The 18,847-nt window shown below is 40.3% G+C and overlaps 1 protein-coding gene across 1 annotated transcript in view; it reads left to right on the forward strand.

Annotated features, from left to right (window-relative positions):
- The window catches only part of ADAM22 (ADAM metallopeptidase domain 22), a 136,382-nt gene that overhangs the window by 88,800 nt on the left and 28,735 nt on the right, over positions 1-18,847 (forward strand). Inside the window, exons 8-17 of the mRNA XM_075706527.1 lie at positions 1,008-1,078; positions 2,368-2,442; positions 5,116-5,187; positions 6,206-6,372; positions 8,329-8,413; positions 8,854-8,944; positions 10,822-10,873; positions 12,450-12,549; positions 16,587-16,658; positions 17,164-17,256. Coding sequence (XP_075562642.1) covers positions 1,008-1,078; positions 2,368-2,442; positions 5,116-5,187; positions 6,206-6,372; positions 8,329-8,413; positions 8,854-8,944; positions 10,822-10,873; positions 12,450-12,549; positions 16,587-16,658; positions 17,164-17,256 — 878 coding nt within the window. The remainder of the gene's footprint in view (positions 1-1,007; positions 1,079-2,367; positions 2,443-5,115; positions 5,188-6,205; positions 6,373-8,328; positions 8,414-8,853; positions 8,945-10,821; positions 10,874-12,449; positions 12,550-16,586; positions 16,659-17,163; positions 17,257-18,847) is intronic.

Raw genomic sequence — 18,847 nt, forward strand, 5'->3', positions numbered from 1 at the left:
ACACAGCTCCTATAGTACTGTCTACTTCTCGGCAGGGTTGGTAAAATCACTCTGGAATAGTGAAAGCAGTTTTCAGTCCCTGGAGACTGAAAGGATGTCCAAAGCTGGAGAAAGTCCAAAGGAGGAGACAAAGGAGAAAGACATACTACAAAATAAGTAACTGCAAACATTTAAATTATGTGTCTCAAAAAAAAGATCTTCTTGGGGTTATGTGAATAGTAAACATGTTTATACAAGATAAGGAAAGAGATTTCTGTTGTGTAGAGAAAAGTGAGGCAGGGACTACGAATCTAAAATTAAAGATGGAAAAATACTTCTTGGACATTTAAAAGGGTGAGAGCAAGTACTGTCTTCTGCTTAGATTATAGCATGTCCCTTTCCGTGAGCGGCTAGTAATAGATTTGGTGAAAGGGATTTGGCAAAAGAATAAACTACTTGGTGCTTATGATTAGAGGTTTAAGAAATTAAAGACACAGTGGGATTAGCAGGGAGGAGTATTGTATTGATAGTGAGCATTGCCAAAATCTCATAAGGTTTCTCCCAACTCTAACATATTTTACTTTGTAAATATAATCGTCTTAAAGCATTAATTCTGCCTTCCGTGCTCTTCTTATTAATTTAGGTAGTTATTGTGAGAGCTCTGCGAATGTCTGCTGAATTCCCAAAAATGTGATTCACTCCATGGAAGCACTGTGCTAATAATATTACATGCCCAGTGTTGGTGAAGTTTTGGCGTAGAACATCTGTTGTGCTTTCTGAAGCATGACACCCACAGATCTATTTCAGCAGACCCAGATTATCACTAGTAGAGTGTCTAATAAGAATCCTGTTACTGGGAATCATCTGTAATGTTGCCTCCTTTCTAGCTGGAAACTTGAAAAAAGGAGTTGTTACTCCATCTGATGTGCAGAAGAATGCCATACTACTGTCATGCGGCATCAGGGTCACTAATTGTTGGGCTATATTCTTGTAAACATTCAATGTATTTGCCTGTGTTTTCTGCTTAGAGTTCTGGCAAATGAATACTACGTCGCAGAAGTTTGTTGTAAAGCCAAGACACAAAAGAGGTAAAAGGCAGGTATGTGCCAATATGCTTGTTTATAAGTCGTATGCCATCAAGTTTGTTTTGTGTCTGCTGAATTAATGTGTCCAGATGGAGTCCTGGTGCTGCTGCCACTGATTTGGCATGAGGTCTCTATATGAATACAGCTATTACAAAAAGAGGTATCTAATGTTGACAAAACATTGTTGGGTTCTGTTGGACATTGCCTACCTGAAGAGTTATAAAATGGTTAAACATTGCTAAATTGCAAATGAAAAAGAGCTAAAATATTTTCTCTCATTTTGAGTATAGAGTTTTATCAGAAACTCCCAATTAATGAAACATTTACAAATGTGTTTTATGTTGCAGTGGTGACAAGTAGCTACTTTATCTCACTTGACTTTGATTTAGTATAAATACTCTAAATTGAGAGTTCATTCCCTGTTTATTAAAGTGGGGGAGCCACTAAGTGCAGATGTTTGTCTGTACCCTGGTAAGATAGCAGCAATTCTTTGTGTTTTAGGAATGGAGCTCAAATAATGGTACAGGTCAAAACAGAGCCGGGTCACGGGGGCTGAACAGTGCAGGCAAAAGTGAAATACTGAGTGAGAGCAGTGGGAGGCGAAGACGACTTTAACATCTCTAACTAATGCAAGCCCCTCGGAGGCAAAAGAGAAGTGAGAAAGACATTGGAGAAGTGCCAGAAGTCATTCTTGAGGGTCTTACTTTATATCAGGTGGTTTGCTACCTTTCTATGAACTAGCCATTACTCTACATTTTTAAATCATAATGATGTAATAACTCTCCTGGAAAACTCAGGAAAACAAGGACACCATGAAGAAACACAGTCGTAAATGTTTCTAAATGCAAAGTAAGCATAACACAGAGGTGAATACTGAGTTCACTGTGTGAATTGAGCAGTGTGTGAATAAATAATAGAATTGTTACAGAGATTCTTCATAAGGAATGCAGGAGGGATCCCTTTCTCTGTGGGAAAAAAAAGTTCATAGCTGACACAAGCCATTCTTGGAGATATAGGTCCAACTGAAGAGTCCCTTTCTTCAAGAAAACCTGAACTTGGGATTAGATAGGTTGAAAGACTTGATTTCATTGTTTAAGGTCATATAAATGTCTTGGTGGAGATGAAATAATTTTTTAAAATGATGCAACTAAGCACCAGAATTTTCATCAATATCTGAGACCAGAATTAAGACAGTAGAAAAAACATATGCATGAGAAGTTTGGTTTCTGAAGCCATCTCTACTTACCAGTTACACTCTGTCTGTACTGTGTTAGACTCTCTTACAGTTGTACTCTCTCTGTAGGTTCGTCAGATTCCACGTAAAATTGAAGAGGAAACAAAATACATTGAGTTAATGATTGTAAATGATCATCTAATGGTAAGACTGACACACTTCAACGTATTACAGTTATTAACATCAAATTGTCTTAATTGGTCCATAAAGGATAACAATAAAGAACAATATATGGCTAGAATAAATTCTCTTCTTAAGAGGAGAGATTATGGTCTCATTAACCATTGATGAAGTTGCTTCTGAATTTTGGCACGATAATTTCACCAAGAATGCCGCCAGGCCTGAGTATCAGAAAGAAGGGTCATAAATCAAAGCTTTGTGTCATAAAGTAACTCATGTCAGCGTGACTTAAGCTGATGATTTTCTTTCTGACTTTCTTGAGCACTTAGTTATGGCCACTCAGCAATCAATAATGCAGACATTGCAATTGCGCAGCAGCTGTTGACAATGGGGGGATTAATAGTGACTAGATTTTTTTGATACGTCGAAATCAATATAGAGAAAATTATTTTGTTAAGCTTGTATACTTTCTCTGGGAGAACATAAATAGGCTCTTTAATGTAGTGGAAAGAGACGTAATAGAGATTAGTGTGCTGAAGAAAAATCAGGCTCAGTGGGAAAAGGCAGAGATTTATGTCAGCAAAGATGATTAATAATTAATGAAAGGAATATCAAAGGAAATGGTGAATTCTCCATCTCTTGCAGTCTTCAGATCCAGACAGTTTATTTCTGGAAGATGTGGTGGTGTCAAACACAAACAATAGGATTCAATCTTGAAGTAACTGGATAAAGTTCACAGACTGGTGGTGCCCCTCTGACTAGTGACATTAATTGGTTTTATGGTCCTTTATGGCTTTAAAATCAAAATGTATCTATACATGTTATCTACCCTTTCTGTAATGTGCAGCTTCTCTCAAGCGTTACCCAAATTGGCAAAAATAGACATCAGAGTGTAAAAGGAACGTGCCGCTGTCCTTGGACAGCGTACTCCTCTATCAGCTCAGTTTGGTGAGCACAGCAATAAATTCTTGGATTAAAATGGACAATACTGGATGCAGAGTTCCGTAAATTGGTGTCATTGTGTTTGATCCTGAAGATCTGAAGCCACAACTTTCCCCTTGGGACCTTATCTGTATGGGCCGATTCCCACCAAGGACAATGTTTCCTGATTTTGGTTAATTATAGCTACTGCGAGAGTCAGTACACTTAGGAGTTTATTCTCTGAAGCGAATGCCAGTGAACATCTGTGGTCAAAGAAGCTGAATAATTTCCTCCCGGGAGAAGGAAGTGTGGTGTGCTCTGGGCTCCTCCCTTTCCCCATGGCCTGGGCTAGCACGCGTGCATATTTGGATTACTCTGTATGCGTGCAGTAGCTGCGGCACTCCAGATGCACTCAGTGTGGAGCTGACACCCTGCAGAGTCGGAGGCATTTTCACCATTCACCCTCCCCAGGTGCTCTCAGAGGGAGCAATGAACCTCGTGCTTCTTCCTCTGCTCTGTGGAGGCAGTGGCATCCCGCCAGCCCCCCTGGGCCACTCACCGCTGCGAGGGGTGCGGTGCCCTCCTGTCTGCCCCCGCGGCTGCTCGTCCAACCATTGCTTCCGTTCAGGGAATAAAACTTTTAAAACTCAAACATTGAAATAGACTTATAAATTAGTATACTGAAAACATTTCCATAGGAGGCTTACAGAACCTGGAGGCCTAAAGTTTGAGGTTTTAGTTGCAAATAGAGACTTGACTAGTATACTCTAGTATACTTATGTCCCTTTGTTCCTATGCTTCATTTTCCATTTATTTTGTAGCTTTTTCATTTCATCCTTTCTACCATTTTTAGCTTCACAGTCCTGTCCTGGTTTTTTTACTAAGTGTAACTATCTTAGTTTTGGTGGGTTTTCCCCCATTCCTGCTTGAAAGCGTGCCTTTCCCACCCCCTAGCTGCTGGACACTTCTTCTTGCCCACTAAAATATCCTAACGTCAAGAAAATACGGACAACTTTCACTCCAACATCAAGCCTCATGGGGCACAAGATGGTTAAACATTTCTGAAAATCTTGGCCCTTTTGTTGTAAATTCTTCTAAGACACTTGTGACTTTCAGACCCATGGTGCTCATTTATAAGTGGTTTCTTCTGCAAATAGGAGTACCTGGACAGCTATCTTCAGTGTCATCTTTATAGCACTGTGTTACAGATTTCAGTAAAGGTGCCATTGCAGTCTGATTGCTAGGGTGATTTGATCCAGTTCCTGTGGCATTATGGAGTGTGAAATTGTACATGAAGAAATCCAGAAGACAGCTTAAGAGAGAGAACTGAAAAAAAAAATAGGAAGTCTGATAGATTAAACCATGGATGCAGGCATTGTTGAGGTAACACCTCTAAAGGAGTCTCAACTATGGAAGTTGAGTTGCTAATTTCTGTACTGGCATTTGGAATTAACTTTAAAATTGCCAGTGATAAGGATAATGAAAAGAGTAACAATATGTTCCTGTTCCTATAGCATTTTTCAGTAAAGATCTTAAGAGTACTTTCCAAACAGGCATTAATAGATCCTCACAACAGCTGTTTTAAAGTATATCAGTAATGTGCACTTCTGAGCAATTTTCTACTATTGCGTATTAACATTACATTCAGTGCAGGACACCAAACCTTGCACAGGTGTATTACTGATGATGTAGTTGCTCTTTACTTCACGCTTTTTTGGAAATGGAGCTTATTTTTCTGAAGTTTGTATATGTGATTTGTCTATGTTTGTTTTGCAGTATAAAAAGCACCGCTTGTCAGTCGGCCATACAAACAGCTATGCTAAATCGGTTGTGAACATGGCAGATTTAGTAAGTATCACTCAACTAAATGTTCTTTTACGTGTGAGATGAGTCATATGATTCTTCTGCCGATAGATGCGGGAGTTGTCAGTTCATGGTATACCTAATAATAACATATGCGAAGATGACAAATTTTCATCTAGAACCACAGTCAGCCACCTATAAAGCCTTTGTCTAAAAGCATTAGAGACTTTTTGTGGCTTCAACTACTTAAGTATCCTGCTGGATCAATCCCATGGGTCTGAGTTTTAAAGAACACCTTAGGTATGACAATTTTTAACACAGGATCCCTATGTTGACAACCTGAAACCCAAAAGACAATCTGAAATTAGAATGCACTAAAATTTCTCCAGAAAAAGTGCATTTGAGTGAGTTAGAATAGAGACATACAGGTGGATTATGTGGGTTGTATTTGTGACACTAAGTTGGATGAACTGCTGGCTTTTGCACCTAACCCTGGAAAAGTATTACTAGAAAAAGAAAAATGCGGTTCCAGGTCCTGAAAGTGTTTGGTGTGGTGTATTAACCCCCAGTATTGAAAGGATGGCCCTTTTTTTGTGATTCAGCCAGCATGAGGTTAACTACTCCTGTAGAAGTGTGTAACAGTGAAAACTGTGGTTTTCTAGATCACTATTTGGTATGAGAGAGCCCTTGTGTGTCACTGGGGTGAGCTGGACGTTATAAACGACCTGTTAATTCCAAATCTTTGAACTATTTGGAATGGTTCTGTAGTAATTTTTCAAAAATCTCATCTTCCTTCTATGCACCTCTGCCTGTGTAGGACCTTCAAGGGATCTTTTTGTAGGCTGAGCGAGCTGATGGAAGAATTAGGCCTAAAATTTAGAGTTTACTTTGTTTTCATGTTTTCTGGTTTTAAGGGAGATAAAATCACCTGGGAGAACTTAAAGTGTGCTAGAGCAAGCTAAATATTTAGTTATGTAAAAATGCAAGCTATTACCAAAACGAGGTAAAACTCACCTTCATTCTATTTGACATAATATATTTGTTCATTCTGTTAATGTACTAGATATATAAAGAACAACTTAACACCAGGATAGTATTGGTTGCCATGGAAACCTGGGCTACTGATAACAAGTTCACCATATCTGAAAACCCCTTGGTGACCCTACGTGAGTTTATGAAATATAGGAGGGATTTTATCAGAGAGAAAAGTGACGCAGTTCACCTTTTTTCGTACGTAACCTCATGTGATGTTTTATTACTGTTTTTTTTTTCTTTCCTTGGGGGTTGCTTATCACAAGTGGCTGATGCATCTCCTTTCTGTTGGGTGTGTAATCCACAATAATTCAGAAAATAATGTTTCTGATGGGGAGGTGGGAAAAATTTAATGTACAAACTGCCTGCCAGTGCAACTGAGGTTGGACTCTCATTTTAGTTCTAACATACTAAGCCCAAGCTGCATGCGCATGCATCCTTGGTTATTCTCTGCAATTGCCTACTTCGCAGGCGCAGCTGCCTGGAAAGTGATGCATGGTTCCACCTTGGAGGTTGGCTTCTTCGGCAGTATAGCATGGACAGCCCTGTTGTATTATTTAAAAGCAGAACATTGGTTCTGAAACCAAGGAGGTTTCCTGCTTAAAAAGCACTATGGCCTGCTTTACTTTGTCGAATTACCTGCATGCTGCAGGGTTACTGAAGTCTTTCAGATCCTTGAAACAGTTTGTTCTCCAGAGACACCTGTGCTATAACAATAAGCTGGGAGGAATGTTATTTTCTCTAAATCTCTTAATAGTTTTGGAAATAAGATTGATATAACAAATATATCTACAAAATAGAGGAGAGGTTAATGGCTGAGATTTTCGATCCACACAAGACAGGCCAGCTGAATTGCTCTGGTGGAGTCCTTATCCCTCTCTGCTGACTGTTGTAGGAGCCTATATGAATAAACTTAACCTAAACACCTCACTTTCACATCACTCTGGTAGGGTGCCAGGATACCCAACCCCAGTATCGACCCTCTCAGAATTTTTGCACGTGCTTAATTACTGTCATTGACTTCTGCCATGAAGAGAGCTAGTAAGACCTGCAAGTTGTGCTTGCAAATTTTGGTTTCTCTGTGTCTTAGTTCTTTATCTGTAAAACGGGAATCAGGTTTTCTCACATCCTTTGTGTATCTTCTCTGGTGATATTGTAAGGTCTTTGGGAGAACTCTTGTTTTTATGAATGCTTGTGGATTGGCTCGGACAAAGAGGGCCCTGTTTGCCCTGTGACTGGGACTCTGGATACCACCATAATGCCAATTCAAGTGCTGTCCGTAACACCACCACTCATGTTTGAGGTATTGCATTCACAGACTGTTAGAAATACCAGTTTTTTAAATTGTGTCTGTGAGTGAGACATGGGTAAGTTGGGAGGTGAGACTGGCTGGTGTGATGGTACACTGGCAAATGAACTTCCACCTTCTGCACAGTTAGCCCATTGTATTGTTTCTTGATATTTTTCTGTTTTCCTTTGAAAAAAAACAATTTGGCGCAGCTTGGGTGAATCAGTACTCTGAAGTGGAGCAGAGTATATTTGGTCTCCAGTAACTGGCAGTCATTCATGCTGACGTGGTCAGCACCAAAGAGATGATTAGGTTTAGGCTCAGAGTGCATCTGTCCCCTTGGATGAGATCAGCTGCAGTTCCAGGGAGTTTTCACTTACCTCTGCATCAGGGAGCCACTGACACACCTCCCTTTGAGTTTTGCTACATGAGCATTGCCCAGCTAGACACGTGTCTTTTTATTAGTCACCCATGTGTTGGCAGCGCGGTGGCCTCTCCTGCGCTCTGTCTGGGAACGCCAGGGGAAGTCACTTGCTGCAGTAGTACGTCAATGAACAAAAGGCTGGTGAGATTCAGGTGGTTTGGCAAAATAGTCCCCTTATGCTTTCCTGTATTAGGTAGTCGATAAGAAAGAGGCGGGAAGGTGGTATAACTTTTGTGGAGCTAATTTGTCATGTGAGGTTTGTGAGTGGTTATCTGTTTTTCCCATTTTGTTCTTGCATAGTTTGCAGCATAATGGTGGCAGCCAGCATTTGTGAATGCCAGTTTCTCATTTGAAAATCAGAAGGGTAAATACTGGGATGGATAGGTGCAAAACTCAGGGGCTGAGCAGGGTAAACTTTCTTTCCTTTTCCTTTTTGTCAAAGGGGGAGTCGATTTCAGAGCAGTCGGAGTGGTGTAGCCCACACTGGTGGAATCTGCTCCTTGCTTAAAGGCGGAGGTGTGAATGAGGTAGGTGGGGATACTGGTATGAGCAAAAAGTGGTGGAAATTTATCTGCACAGCATTTATCCGCACGGACATGTTCCTCAAAATATCTTGCTGCTTCCTTGCTGATGCAGAGTTTTAGTGCAGCTCTATAGAAGGGATGTCTCAATGAAGAGTGATGAGTGAATAAAGTCAGGTATGGATTCAAATACACTTTTCAGCAGATTCTGCAATATCCTGTCATTCATAGTTGCAGCCAGAATGGCAAGAAAGAGAGAGACTTTCTCTTACTTAACTTGTCCGTCAGCCAGCCAGTTTTCCTCACTTGCCCATTATCTAGTTGCTCTGAAGTAAGAACTCTAACACTGGGCATCTGTTTTTGCCTTTTATTGCCTTGACATGAGAAAAGCTTCATGTGTATTTGAGATACCTGTATGTAACTGATTACTCTTTCCTACCTTTCAGTTTGGAAAGCCAGACTTAATGGCAGTTACTCTGGCACAGACGTTGGCCCAAAACATTGGCATTTTCTCAGACAGAAGAAAACTTATAAGTGGTAAGTTTGTTTGCTTTTTCATTCTGTCTCAAGAGAAAATCTCAACAGGTGGAGGATCTTATCAGTGTCTCTCTGATAGGTATTTTTCCCCCATGTTTCTCACAGTGTTGGAATATTTTTATTTTTCTTGTAATAACATGAAGAGAGACTGACATGTCATTAATTTTCCTCTATTTAAATGCTGTGATATCCCACTGCCCATAACTGCTGGCAGCATCAGTGTCACCATTTCATTAAAAATAAATGATAAAGGTGTCTGCCACTTCCTTTCAGGGAGAACAATGTCACACCCACAGACTGAATGGCTGCCATCTTACGGCGCTAAGGTAGAAATGTACATTATTAGACCTGGGGATGACGAGGAGCCACCTCAATCCTGTTATGCAGGATGGTTTTGACAACATAGCTTTTTCCCTGTTTGCCTTGATTGAATTCCTCTTGTAGATTACCCAAATCTCCTGTATTTGCTGCCCTACTGCTACCATTTCTCTGCTGTAACCTTGGTATTCAACTTCTTAGTAACCCCTATTTACCTGCAATGCCTTAATTCAGATCTCTGCCCCGTGCCCTGCGCCCAACAAGCACCTCACCCTCCCTGCTTCCGTGTTATATGAAGTTGCAGCACATAGAGAACAATGGGTGGTTAAAATAATGATACACTTTTGAAACAATTTAGATGATGAATTGGCGTGCTTAGCTATTGGATCATGTGTACTTACGTGGCTTACATATAAAAAAAATACATTACTGTATTGAGTAATAGAACTCTGCTTAGATGCATTTTGTTTTCAGGCATTGCAAAGACTGTGTATAATGCAGAGATGCATCTGCATGTAAATGTTTTTGCAGTTTACGTAATTTTATTTTCAAAAATACTCAGAAATGTAGGACGGATGCTGTATGCTACTGACAGGTTCAGTATTACTTTTCCAGCTGCATATCATTAACCTGATAAAGGGGCAGGGTAGAAGTGAAAATTATAATAGTGGTGATTCCCTTTCTTATGGCTGAGCAGAGGGCCAGGACACGGTTTTGGTGGGGAGGGAGGAGAACGCAACTGTTGGGCAGAGCCTTGTTTCCTTTTTAATTGTAGTTTTAAAATGGAAGCAATAAACTGATGTTCATGTATCACAGTAAGGCAAATTGCAGAAAGAGAAAGATTAAAGTGCAAAGCATATGTACAGAAATAGACACAAGACAGGGTTTTGAAAGCGGAGGGCTGAGACCAGAGCAAAGGAATCCCAGGGAGCCTGGCAGGGCAGAAGGGAGGGCTGTCCGCTGCCTGCCGGGGAACTGCCTGGGGAAGGGAGGCAGGCAGGGAAGGGAGGGAGAGCGGAGGAAGAAGCTGTTAGATCCTGCTCTACTGGCTTGTGTTTACAGACCATTTTATGCATTGTTGTGTGCATAGTTGTTTGGGGTTCTTTTCAAGCGAAGATTTCCCCAGTCACATTAGCATAGTAGTAGAAGAGAACTAAAAAGTTAGAAGGGTTAAAATGGTTTCTTTTTTCTACTCTGAAAATTTGGAAGTCAAATATCATGACACGGGAGAGGGCAGGAGAGCTGACTCATGATTTGCAAGTGCTGGAGGCTGACACTGCAGTTTCACCTAACTTCACTTTAAGAGAAGGAAATTAAAACAGGACATACTTTCAAAGCTCAGGACTGCGTAGAGTCACGTATAGTTTTTCAAAGAAGGTTTGTCAGCGTGCATTGATACACTTAAACTAAGGTGTGCAATAAACCAGCAAATTATTCTTTTAAATTTGTATTTAAATATGAAATGGAATTGACTACAGTGTGGTTTTTGTGATAAGAAATGTATTATTTTGGATGCACAAGACTCAAGATGTATTTTTTTTTGTTGTTGTTGTTGTCAGGTGAGTGTAAGTGTGAGGACACGTGGTCTGGATGCATAATGGGAGACACGGGGTAAGGCATTTCACTAGACGAAAGTCATGTCCTTCATACAGTGACATAAAGGAAAGGTGGGAAAACATTTGCCTTTTGTGGTTCAGCAGAATATTTTCTGTGAATTGTTTTTCAGAAAGTAACGTATTAGCTGTACAACATACGTAGAAAAGACGTTCAAAGAAATGTGTGAATAAGTGAGTTAATGTGAAGATTTTTAGTGACCACTGGTTTAACTCAAAGTACAGAGCTCAACAGCCAAGACAGGTCATTGCAGAGAAGCAGGAGCATGCTTAGCTTCTTTTCTCCTGCGAGTTTGCTGTTGAGTTGTGGGAACAAACAATGACACATCCTAATTCTTGAAATACTATTACCAAATTGCTTAAGTATGTCTCATTTTCAGTGTTTCTGTTGGAATCTTTCATCTATATCTATACTTTTTTATCGTCCAGTTTGTGTGATAATGTTAGAAAAACTGCTCCCATTGGAGGTTGAGTATGCTTTTATCTGCATATAATGCCACCGGAGAGATTTTATCTGAAGACTAGTTAATCAGCAAATTTTTGCTGCTAGGTGAAATTTGATGCTTTCTAACGTGTATATTCAGAACTAAAGTTCTTCATATTACAGGCCTGTCTTTTGTCATGTATATGAATGAAATTATAGTCTAGTTTTAGATATAGACAGTGCTTGTATTTACATAGCTTATTGATGAATGATGGCGAATCCCACATTGTCTGTAGTCTTTAGACCTAAATCCTAAACACTAGAGATGGAAAAGACCAATTATGGTTTGCAAGCCATCACTCCTGGCAATGCAGGATTATTTTGTATAGCACTTCTGCTAATATTTTTTTATCCAGTGATGAGCTGATACAGGAAAGCCCTTGAGACTCCAGAATCTGCTTGAAGCATAAGTACTTTCATGACTAAGGACCTAAATATAAAGATCACTTAAGTTACTTTGGGAAAAATTATTTCTGTGTGGAAAGGACCCATGCAAAGATTCTCTGCATCATATTGTTTTTAGGTTGTGCACTGTGCCTTAGGTTGGCACTGTTTACTCAAATGAAGTTTATTCAGTGGGTCACGTGAGAGAGGGAAGCTGAACAGTTAGCTGATGTTTGTTAGAAGCATGTTTTAAAATCGCATAACTCTGTTATATAAAAATTCTGTGGGCCAGGAGAGCAATTTCATCTAAGAGGGAGATGAACTATGAGCAATCTTTGTCTCCTGCAGTATGTATGGGAAGAAATAAATGTATTTCTGAGAACAGGCCTGTTAGTGGAACAGGTCATGTTTGTGAGAACTACTCACTGTGCAATAAGATTTGTGGTATTTGGCATGAAATAACTTAGTGAAATCTTTTAGACCGCTCACTTTCCATGAGCTCTGTGTCATTGTTGAAAGTTCTTTGTCATTTATTAAAATGATTTACAAATTAGATAGAGTTAAAAGCAGATAGTCACTCTGATTCTGAACAGTGTGGTTTTGTACTTTTTTCTGAAGTATAACATTATATTTCTCCTCCTATTTTGAAAAAATATAGTGTAAAAAGCACTATAGAATGTAATCCTGCTACCTTTTTTCTGTGCAGGTATTATCTTCCAAGCAAGTTCTCCAAATGTGATATTGAAGAGTATCATGAATTTTTAAACAATGGAGGTGGAGCCTGCCTTTTCAATAAACCAACCAAAGTAAGCATTACCTTATTATTGAGTATTATTTCTATTCTATTTCTAATTTAGATGAAACCAAGAAGAATGAAAATGATAATGTTGGACAAAATCCCACCTGTAATTTTGATATTTCTGGTTCTCTCTAAGTTCTAAATTTTCTGGTGACATATGAGTGAAAGTAGCTGATTTTAGTTTGTAGTAGTTTGGATATTACATTTAAATAAATCTCTAATAAATGGTTTCATGTCCAGCAGAGTTCCCACAGGCTTTGATCTAGAACCATCTCTCACACAATTTGTTCTGAATATTGTAAATACAGTATGTTGCTGAATTTATTTGCTGGGGTTTCAAGTGTATTGGTAAACTTTTGCACAGTTTGAATTCTAATTTGGGTTGAACTGATGTCTTTTGGTACAAATCTCTGGAAGCTGAAGTAAGATGGCTTTATGTCACATCTGTCCCAAGATGAAGACACAGCTCCTAGAGCCTCTGCTGTGCAGCCCAGCGGCTTTGCAGGTACCAGCGGTTCAAGCAGTTGTGATATTCAACCTGTTCAAAGAAGGCAAAGTTTTTACAGTGGCTCTCAGAACAGCATTGGAAAACTGGGACTAGTTTTTTCTAAAGCTGGAAGAGGCAGAGCAGGAGAGAATTCCCCGAGGAGTAGGGGATGGACACTAGGCGAGCCCATGGCTGCTGGACGCCTGTCACACTCCTCATTCCCCAGGTGCTGCCCACATGCTCCCTATCACTGTCACGAGGGTCTGTCATCGCCTGAACCGCGTGCGCGGGGGGAGAACCGTGTCTGGTGAGAAGTGCTTGGACCATCTTAGCCCTGTGTTAAGCTCCTTCCAGGCCAGCACATGTGGCTCTGCACAACCCTGCCTTGTGCTGGGGAGTCCCCCAGACAGGGAAGGCTGGCGAATCCCTGCTATACCCTGGTTCTCAGTGCCACTGTACCTTGCCTCATTTAGCATGGTGCATTACCTCCCTAAAGGCTTGGGGGCAGGAGAGCTACAAAAGCATTGGAACCACTTAAACGACTGACCCATCCCCTCCAAATTTGCCTCTGAAGTACGAAATCAGAGGTCTTGCTGCATGAGTCTTGGAAATCAGGAGAAGTGAAGTGGGGAATATCTCTTGAGATAGTATTCGCCTTTTCTTTGCTTCTCTTGTCTCAATTTTGGCCTGCTAAATGGGTATATTCACATGAAGGATGCAGAGAGTATGAAATGATTGACTGAGACGTTTAAGGGAGATAAAGACAAAACAAGGCTAAAGAAACTCCAGCCAAGATGCAAGCACTTCTGCAATGGAGGATTTGCAGCAGGGTTTCAGTATATTCCTGCTCTATTTACTGAAGCATGTGTTAAAATGTAAAGTAATCGGGATAATGATCTTGACTCTCTCCTATATATAATTAATGTTATCCTCTATTTAATGGCTGTCTTTCAACAAGCAAAGGAAAGAGGCTAAGGCAGAAAGATAGTTTAGCGTGGCAGAAAGACTTGGTAGCTGAGTTGGTCACAGAAGTAAAAGAGAAAGTAAATTTTGGAGTGATGCGCGTTCCTCCTGGAGGGGCTGAGAAAAAGTGCATGTTCTGACAACCACAGAATTTCAATAAATGTTAGAGAGGGGAAGAGAAGGCATCAAATCTGGATAAGCTGAATCTGCTTATCTCTCAAAGGTCTCCTTTTCATGGAAGATTGTGTTACGTTGGTCTCTTCTCCCATGTAGTTAGTGATAGGATGAGAGGAAATGGGCTCAAGCTGCGCCAGGGGAGGTTTAGGTTGGATATTAGGAAGAATTTCTTCACGGAAAGGGTAGTCAAGCGTTGGAACAGGCTGCCCAGAGAGGTGGTGGAGTCACCATCCCTGGAAGCATTCAAAAAACGGGTAGACGTGGCACTTCCGGACATGGTTTAGTCTAGTCTACCCTTGATTGGCTTAGAGTGGACTTGGTAATGTAGGTTAATGGTTGGACTGGATGATCTTAAAGGTCTTTTCCAACCTAAACGATTCTATGATTAAAAGTGGAGACAAAGCACTGTAATTTGTTAATAAGATGTAAGATTTCTTTTTCTTTAAAATGCACCTGCATTTTAGAAGTTTGCTTTTTCCCATCTCATTAAAGGTCGAGAGAAATATTGGTGGTTTTATTTCTTTGACGAGTGAATTGTTTCCATTGTGTAATGTGTGTCTTTTGGGCTTGTTTTAGTGATTATATTCATTTACACATCTGTCACTTGGAAAAAAACAATTACTTTTTTTTCTAATGGCATGTGGAAATGTGAAAGATGTGGAAGCCAGGGTGATGTAGACTCTTATGTACTGTTGTTCGGGTTGGTTTAAAGTTATTGTCAATGGGTGTGTGTCTAATTCACAAGGCTGTCAAAGATATGTGTTTCCTATCAAATGTGGTGAAACCCAAACTTACTTTTGCTTTTCAAGAAGTATGATAAAGGAAAAATGACGTGACAAGGTACAGTGTTTGACAGCGCTCCACTGTAAGATCAGCTGTGATCCCAAAAATTACATCAATGACTGCTAGAGCAGATTGAGCTTATGCTCTTTTCAAATGAATGGATGAATTATATGACTTCTGGGGAAAAGTTACCCAATTTGGTTTTCATGTTTTTTTTTCTTCTATATCCTATTTAGCTGCCCCTATGTACTGCAGCAAATTGGCCCAATGTTTTAAGGCAGGACCCTCTGTTACTGCCATCTACTTGTCTGTACTGTGCAGCACACCTAGAGATACTGAAGAAGTTAAGATGTCTGGAAAAATATGTAGGAAACAAGCAGTTTTAACAACTTGTTAATAATTCTAAAAGATAACTGCTTGCTTATATTTAATGCAACATTCTACATATGCATTTCATGCTGCAGTCAAATTTCCATTTCAACAGGGGGGTCTAATAAGAGCACATCAGCCTGTACCACAAGCCTCAGGCTCGTTAGTGGCACAGTGAAGTACACAGGATGATGCTCCATCCTGTGGGCTACTGGCAGAAAGGCAGCAGCCGGAGAAAAATGCACTGTACACCATGAGAGATATACTTGTGCAGATGGCCTGTAAGCAGAGTGGTTTCTGGAACGATCCTAGTTTAGCTGGAGAACTGGGAGGACAATCTGCAAAACTTCAGTCTTGGTGACACACTTATATGCCTTCTTATTTACGTAATAAAAGTACTCTTATGTTTTGTTATCCCAAAGGAAAAAAAAAATATTTTCTTTTTGAAGAATTACCTCTAGAAATTTTAGGAAAACAGAAACAATGAAACTGGAAAGAAGAGAGATAACATAGCATGGATTCTATGTGAAAAATGGTGAATGAATCTTGCCCCTGGGAAAGGACTAGTACAAATACACAGATTTAGACATTTTAGGTTACAGTTTAGTGGGGAGGCTGAAGGAAAGGGGAGGAAGCCTCGCCAGCTATACTTTCTCATCTGCCTGTGACACGTGCTTATGGAAAACTGCTGAAAGTTCCCAACTGTGGTAAAGAAACTGTGATAAAGAAAAAGGGAAGGAAAAGGCATCCAACTTCAACAAAAACTGACAAAGAAACCCAGTCTCTCCCCTCTCCCTGCATTTCTGAGCCACGTGCTCAGAAAGGACAATTTTTTATGGCTCTGCCTTCTGAAGGTATTGTGCAGGTGTCAAATGGGGACACAGCCCTCATCACTTGAATTCCAGAACAACAGCAACTGCTGTGATGGTAACGAAAGTGTCATATTGTTTAAATTTTTTTCTTTCATTGTCACATGTTTTGGTTTTGATTGCGGCTTCTGCTCAAACTGAATCTGCTGTAAAAAGGGCAGTCTCACACAGAAGACGCCATGTGACTCTGCAGTATTGCTGAATTAAATCACAGCATTGTTAGTTCTCTCGCATTTCGTTTGTGGTGTTTCTAGTCTGTTTCTTCCCCAGTTGTGGGTACTGTGTTTTGGTTAATGCATTTGGGGCACGAGCTAAAAAACCATGTTGTACAGAATAAACATGACAATGATTCCCTTAGGAGAGACATGCCTTTTGATTCCTGATTTTGCCCTGCAGCTTCTGGATCCTCCAGAATGTGGTAATGGCTTTGTGGAAGATGGAGAAGAATGCGACTGTGGGACGATAGCGGTAAGTGCGATGTACTTTAAATTAGCAACTAGATTCTCCAGGACAGTAAACAGAGGAAGACAGGCAATGTTAAGGTCCTGTGGCAAAGGATTCATAATTTCTTACCTTTTTCCATCATGCTTAACACAGTATGGGCCAGCTTTTTTATTTTATCACCATATAAATTCTGAAGAGTAATAGCAATACCTACCTGTGCAGAATCAGGCCTTAAAAGGTGTTAAAGGAAGTATTTTCCTAGATGGGAACATGACTCTGGTCAGTGCTAAAATGTCAGTATTTAATGATTGACACTGTGAAGTTAGGAAAATTATTTCCTATATTGTATAGCAAACAGCTGTGCAGGAGCTTCATACCTGACAGTGCATGCTTTTTTCCCTGCCTCCGGGTGCCTAAAAACCTGGTTAAAAATCTGTTCAGGTAGCACGCTAAGACGAGAAGTAATAAGAGAGCTTGGGGCTCACCTGCTTTTCCCATGTATTCTGTTATAAGTGTGTGTGTTCCTCAGGAGTGTGCCAGCGAAGGAGGAGAGTGCTGCAGTACTTGCACCCTGACGGCAGGTTCCCAGTGCAGCAACGGGCTTTGCTGTCGGAAGTGCCGGGTAAGGGCAGTCGCCTTCACTGCAGCGCCCTGACAGTAATGCATCCAGGTGGCTACAGGCATCACAGCACGTCTTTTTCCTTGCAGACCTTGTGTTTCCTTTTCCGAAAGCTTGCCTTTTAAAATTGGCTGAAAACTGGTTCTTCTGCGGCTATTCCCTGTCTTTTAGTCTGGGCTTCTTGGGGCAGGGGTTGTGATCAAATGCAGAGGTGAATTAAAGCCTTCCAGTGTCAGACTAGTTTGAATCAGGTTGAAGTTCCATGATGTTTCATTAGATATCCTTGTTTAAGCATGCACATCCTTACCCATGTGCTGCTCCCAATGCCTTACATGTTGCTCTGGATTTGCCCCATGAGACCAAATGGGAAAACTGTACCACAGAGGCCCGAGAGAAGGATGTAGTAAAAAAAAAAAAAAAAAAACCCAAAACCAAAAACCCGCAGCTAGCAGAATTGTTTAGAAGTGTTCATCTAAAATACACCTGACTCCAGTTTTAGCTAGGTCTGTCTGTGTCTCCTTATGTTTGGACTGACTGAAATCCCATTGAGTAAAGGGAATCAAGCCCTATGTAAACTATAAGTTATTCTTCCTGATACATGGGTAAATAGTAAAAGGAGGTTTAGGCAGATCTTGGCTGTAAGGGAGCCCAGCTAAATATGACTTCAAATAGTTGTTTATACTCATTTAGTAATAATGTTTATTATTATTAATGTTATTAAACTGTGGTGTACTATGTGTGATATTTTTATCTTCATCTGTGGGTGTTTGAGGTTTTAATTTCCTTAGGAGGAATATTAGTAATAACTCTGGATCACATTCTTGACTTTGTGCTCATCCTAATGTTAAAAAAAGAAAAAGCACAGATTATGCTGGAACAGATCACATTTCCCTAAGCACATTCCTTTTTTTTAATATAATATGAAAGATTAGCAGATTGCTGGTGTGGGTGAATTTTGTTCAAGTATCCAAGTCACATAGGCACCATATTAAAGACTCAGAAAAAAATTAAGCTTCTGTGTAGCTACATTATTTTTGCAAATGAGACACGGGTTTATCTACATACAGAGTGGCAAGGGTGAGCCAATGAAGGGAAAGGCAGAATTTTGCAAAACACATGTCCCTAGGTGTTAATCAGGACAACTCAAAAGACCATATGTAACAGTTCCCAAACTTGGGTACCTTCCCCTGTAATACTCTGCCTGAAAGCAGGATTGAAGCAGGGATTGCAAGCAAAACACAGTGGGTGTACATCCCAGCATCTGTAGTGTCTCTGACAACATTCCTGTCTGTCTGCATTTTTCCAGAGACCGGTAGGGAAAAGATAAGCTGAAGGCTGAGAAAGTACCAGAGTCTAGCTTTTCCACTGACGTGTGCCTGTTCACACCAGCTGTGGAGTTAGGAGTTGTTCCCAAAAAAATATATGTGCATGCAGATCCAGAAAAAAAGTCACAGAGCTGCAAAATGAACTGGGTATCACAGCCTTAAGAAACCTTTCAGGGAATATAAGGGGTCTCACTAACAATTGGCGCTAAGGGCATGTCTCGGTGCTTTTACAGGTCTTGATAGTTAGTACAGAAGTCTTTAACCAAAAT

The sequence above is a fragment of the Pelecanus crispus genome, chromosome 2, assembly GCF_030463565.1.
Source record: "Pelecanus crispus isolate bPelCri1 chromosome 2, bPelCri1.pri, whole genome shotgun sequence".
Lineage (NCBI taxonomy): Eukaryota > Metazoa > Chordata > Aves > Pelecaniformes > Pelecanidae > Pelecanus > Pelecanus crispus.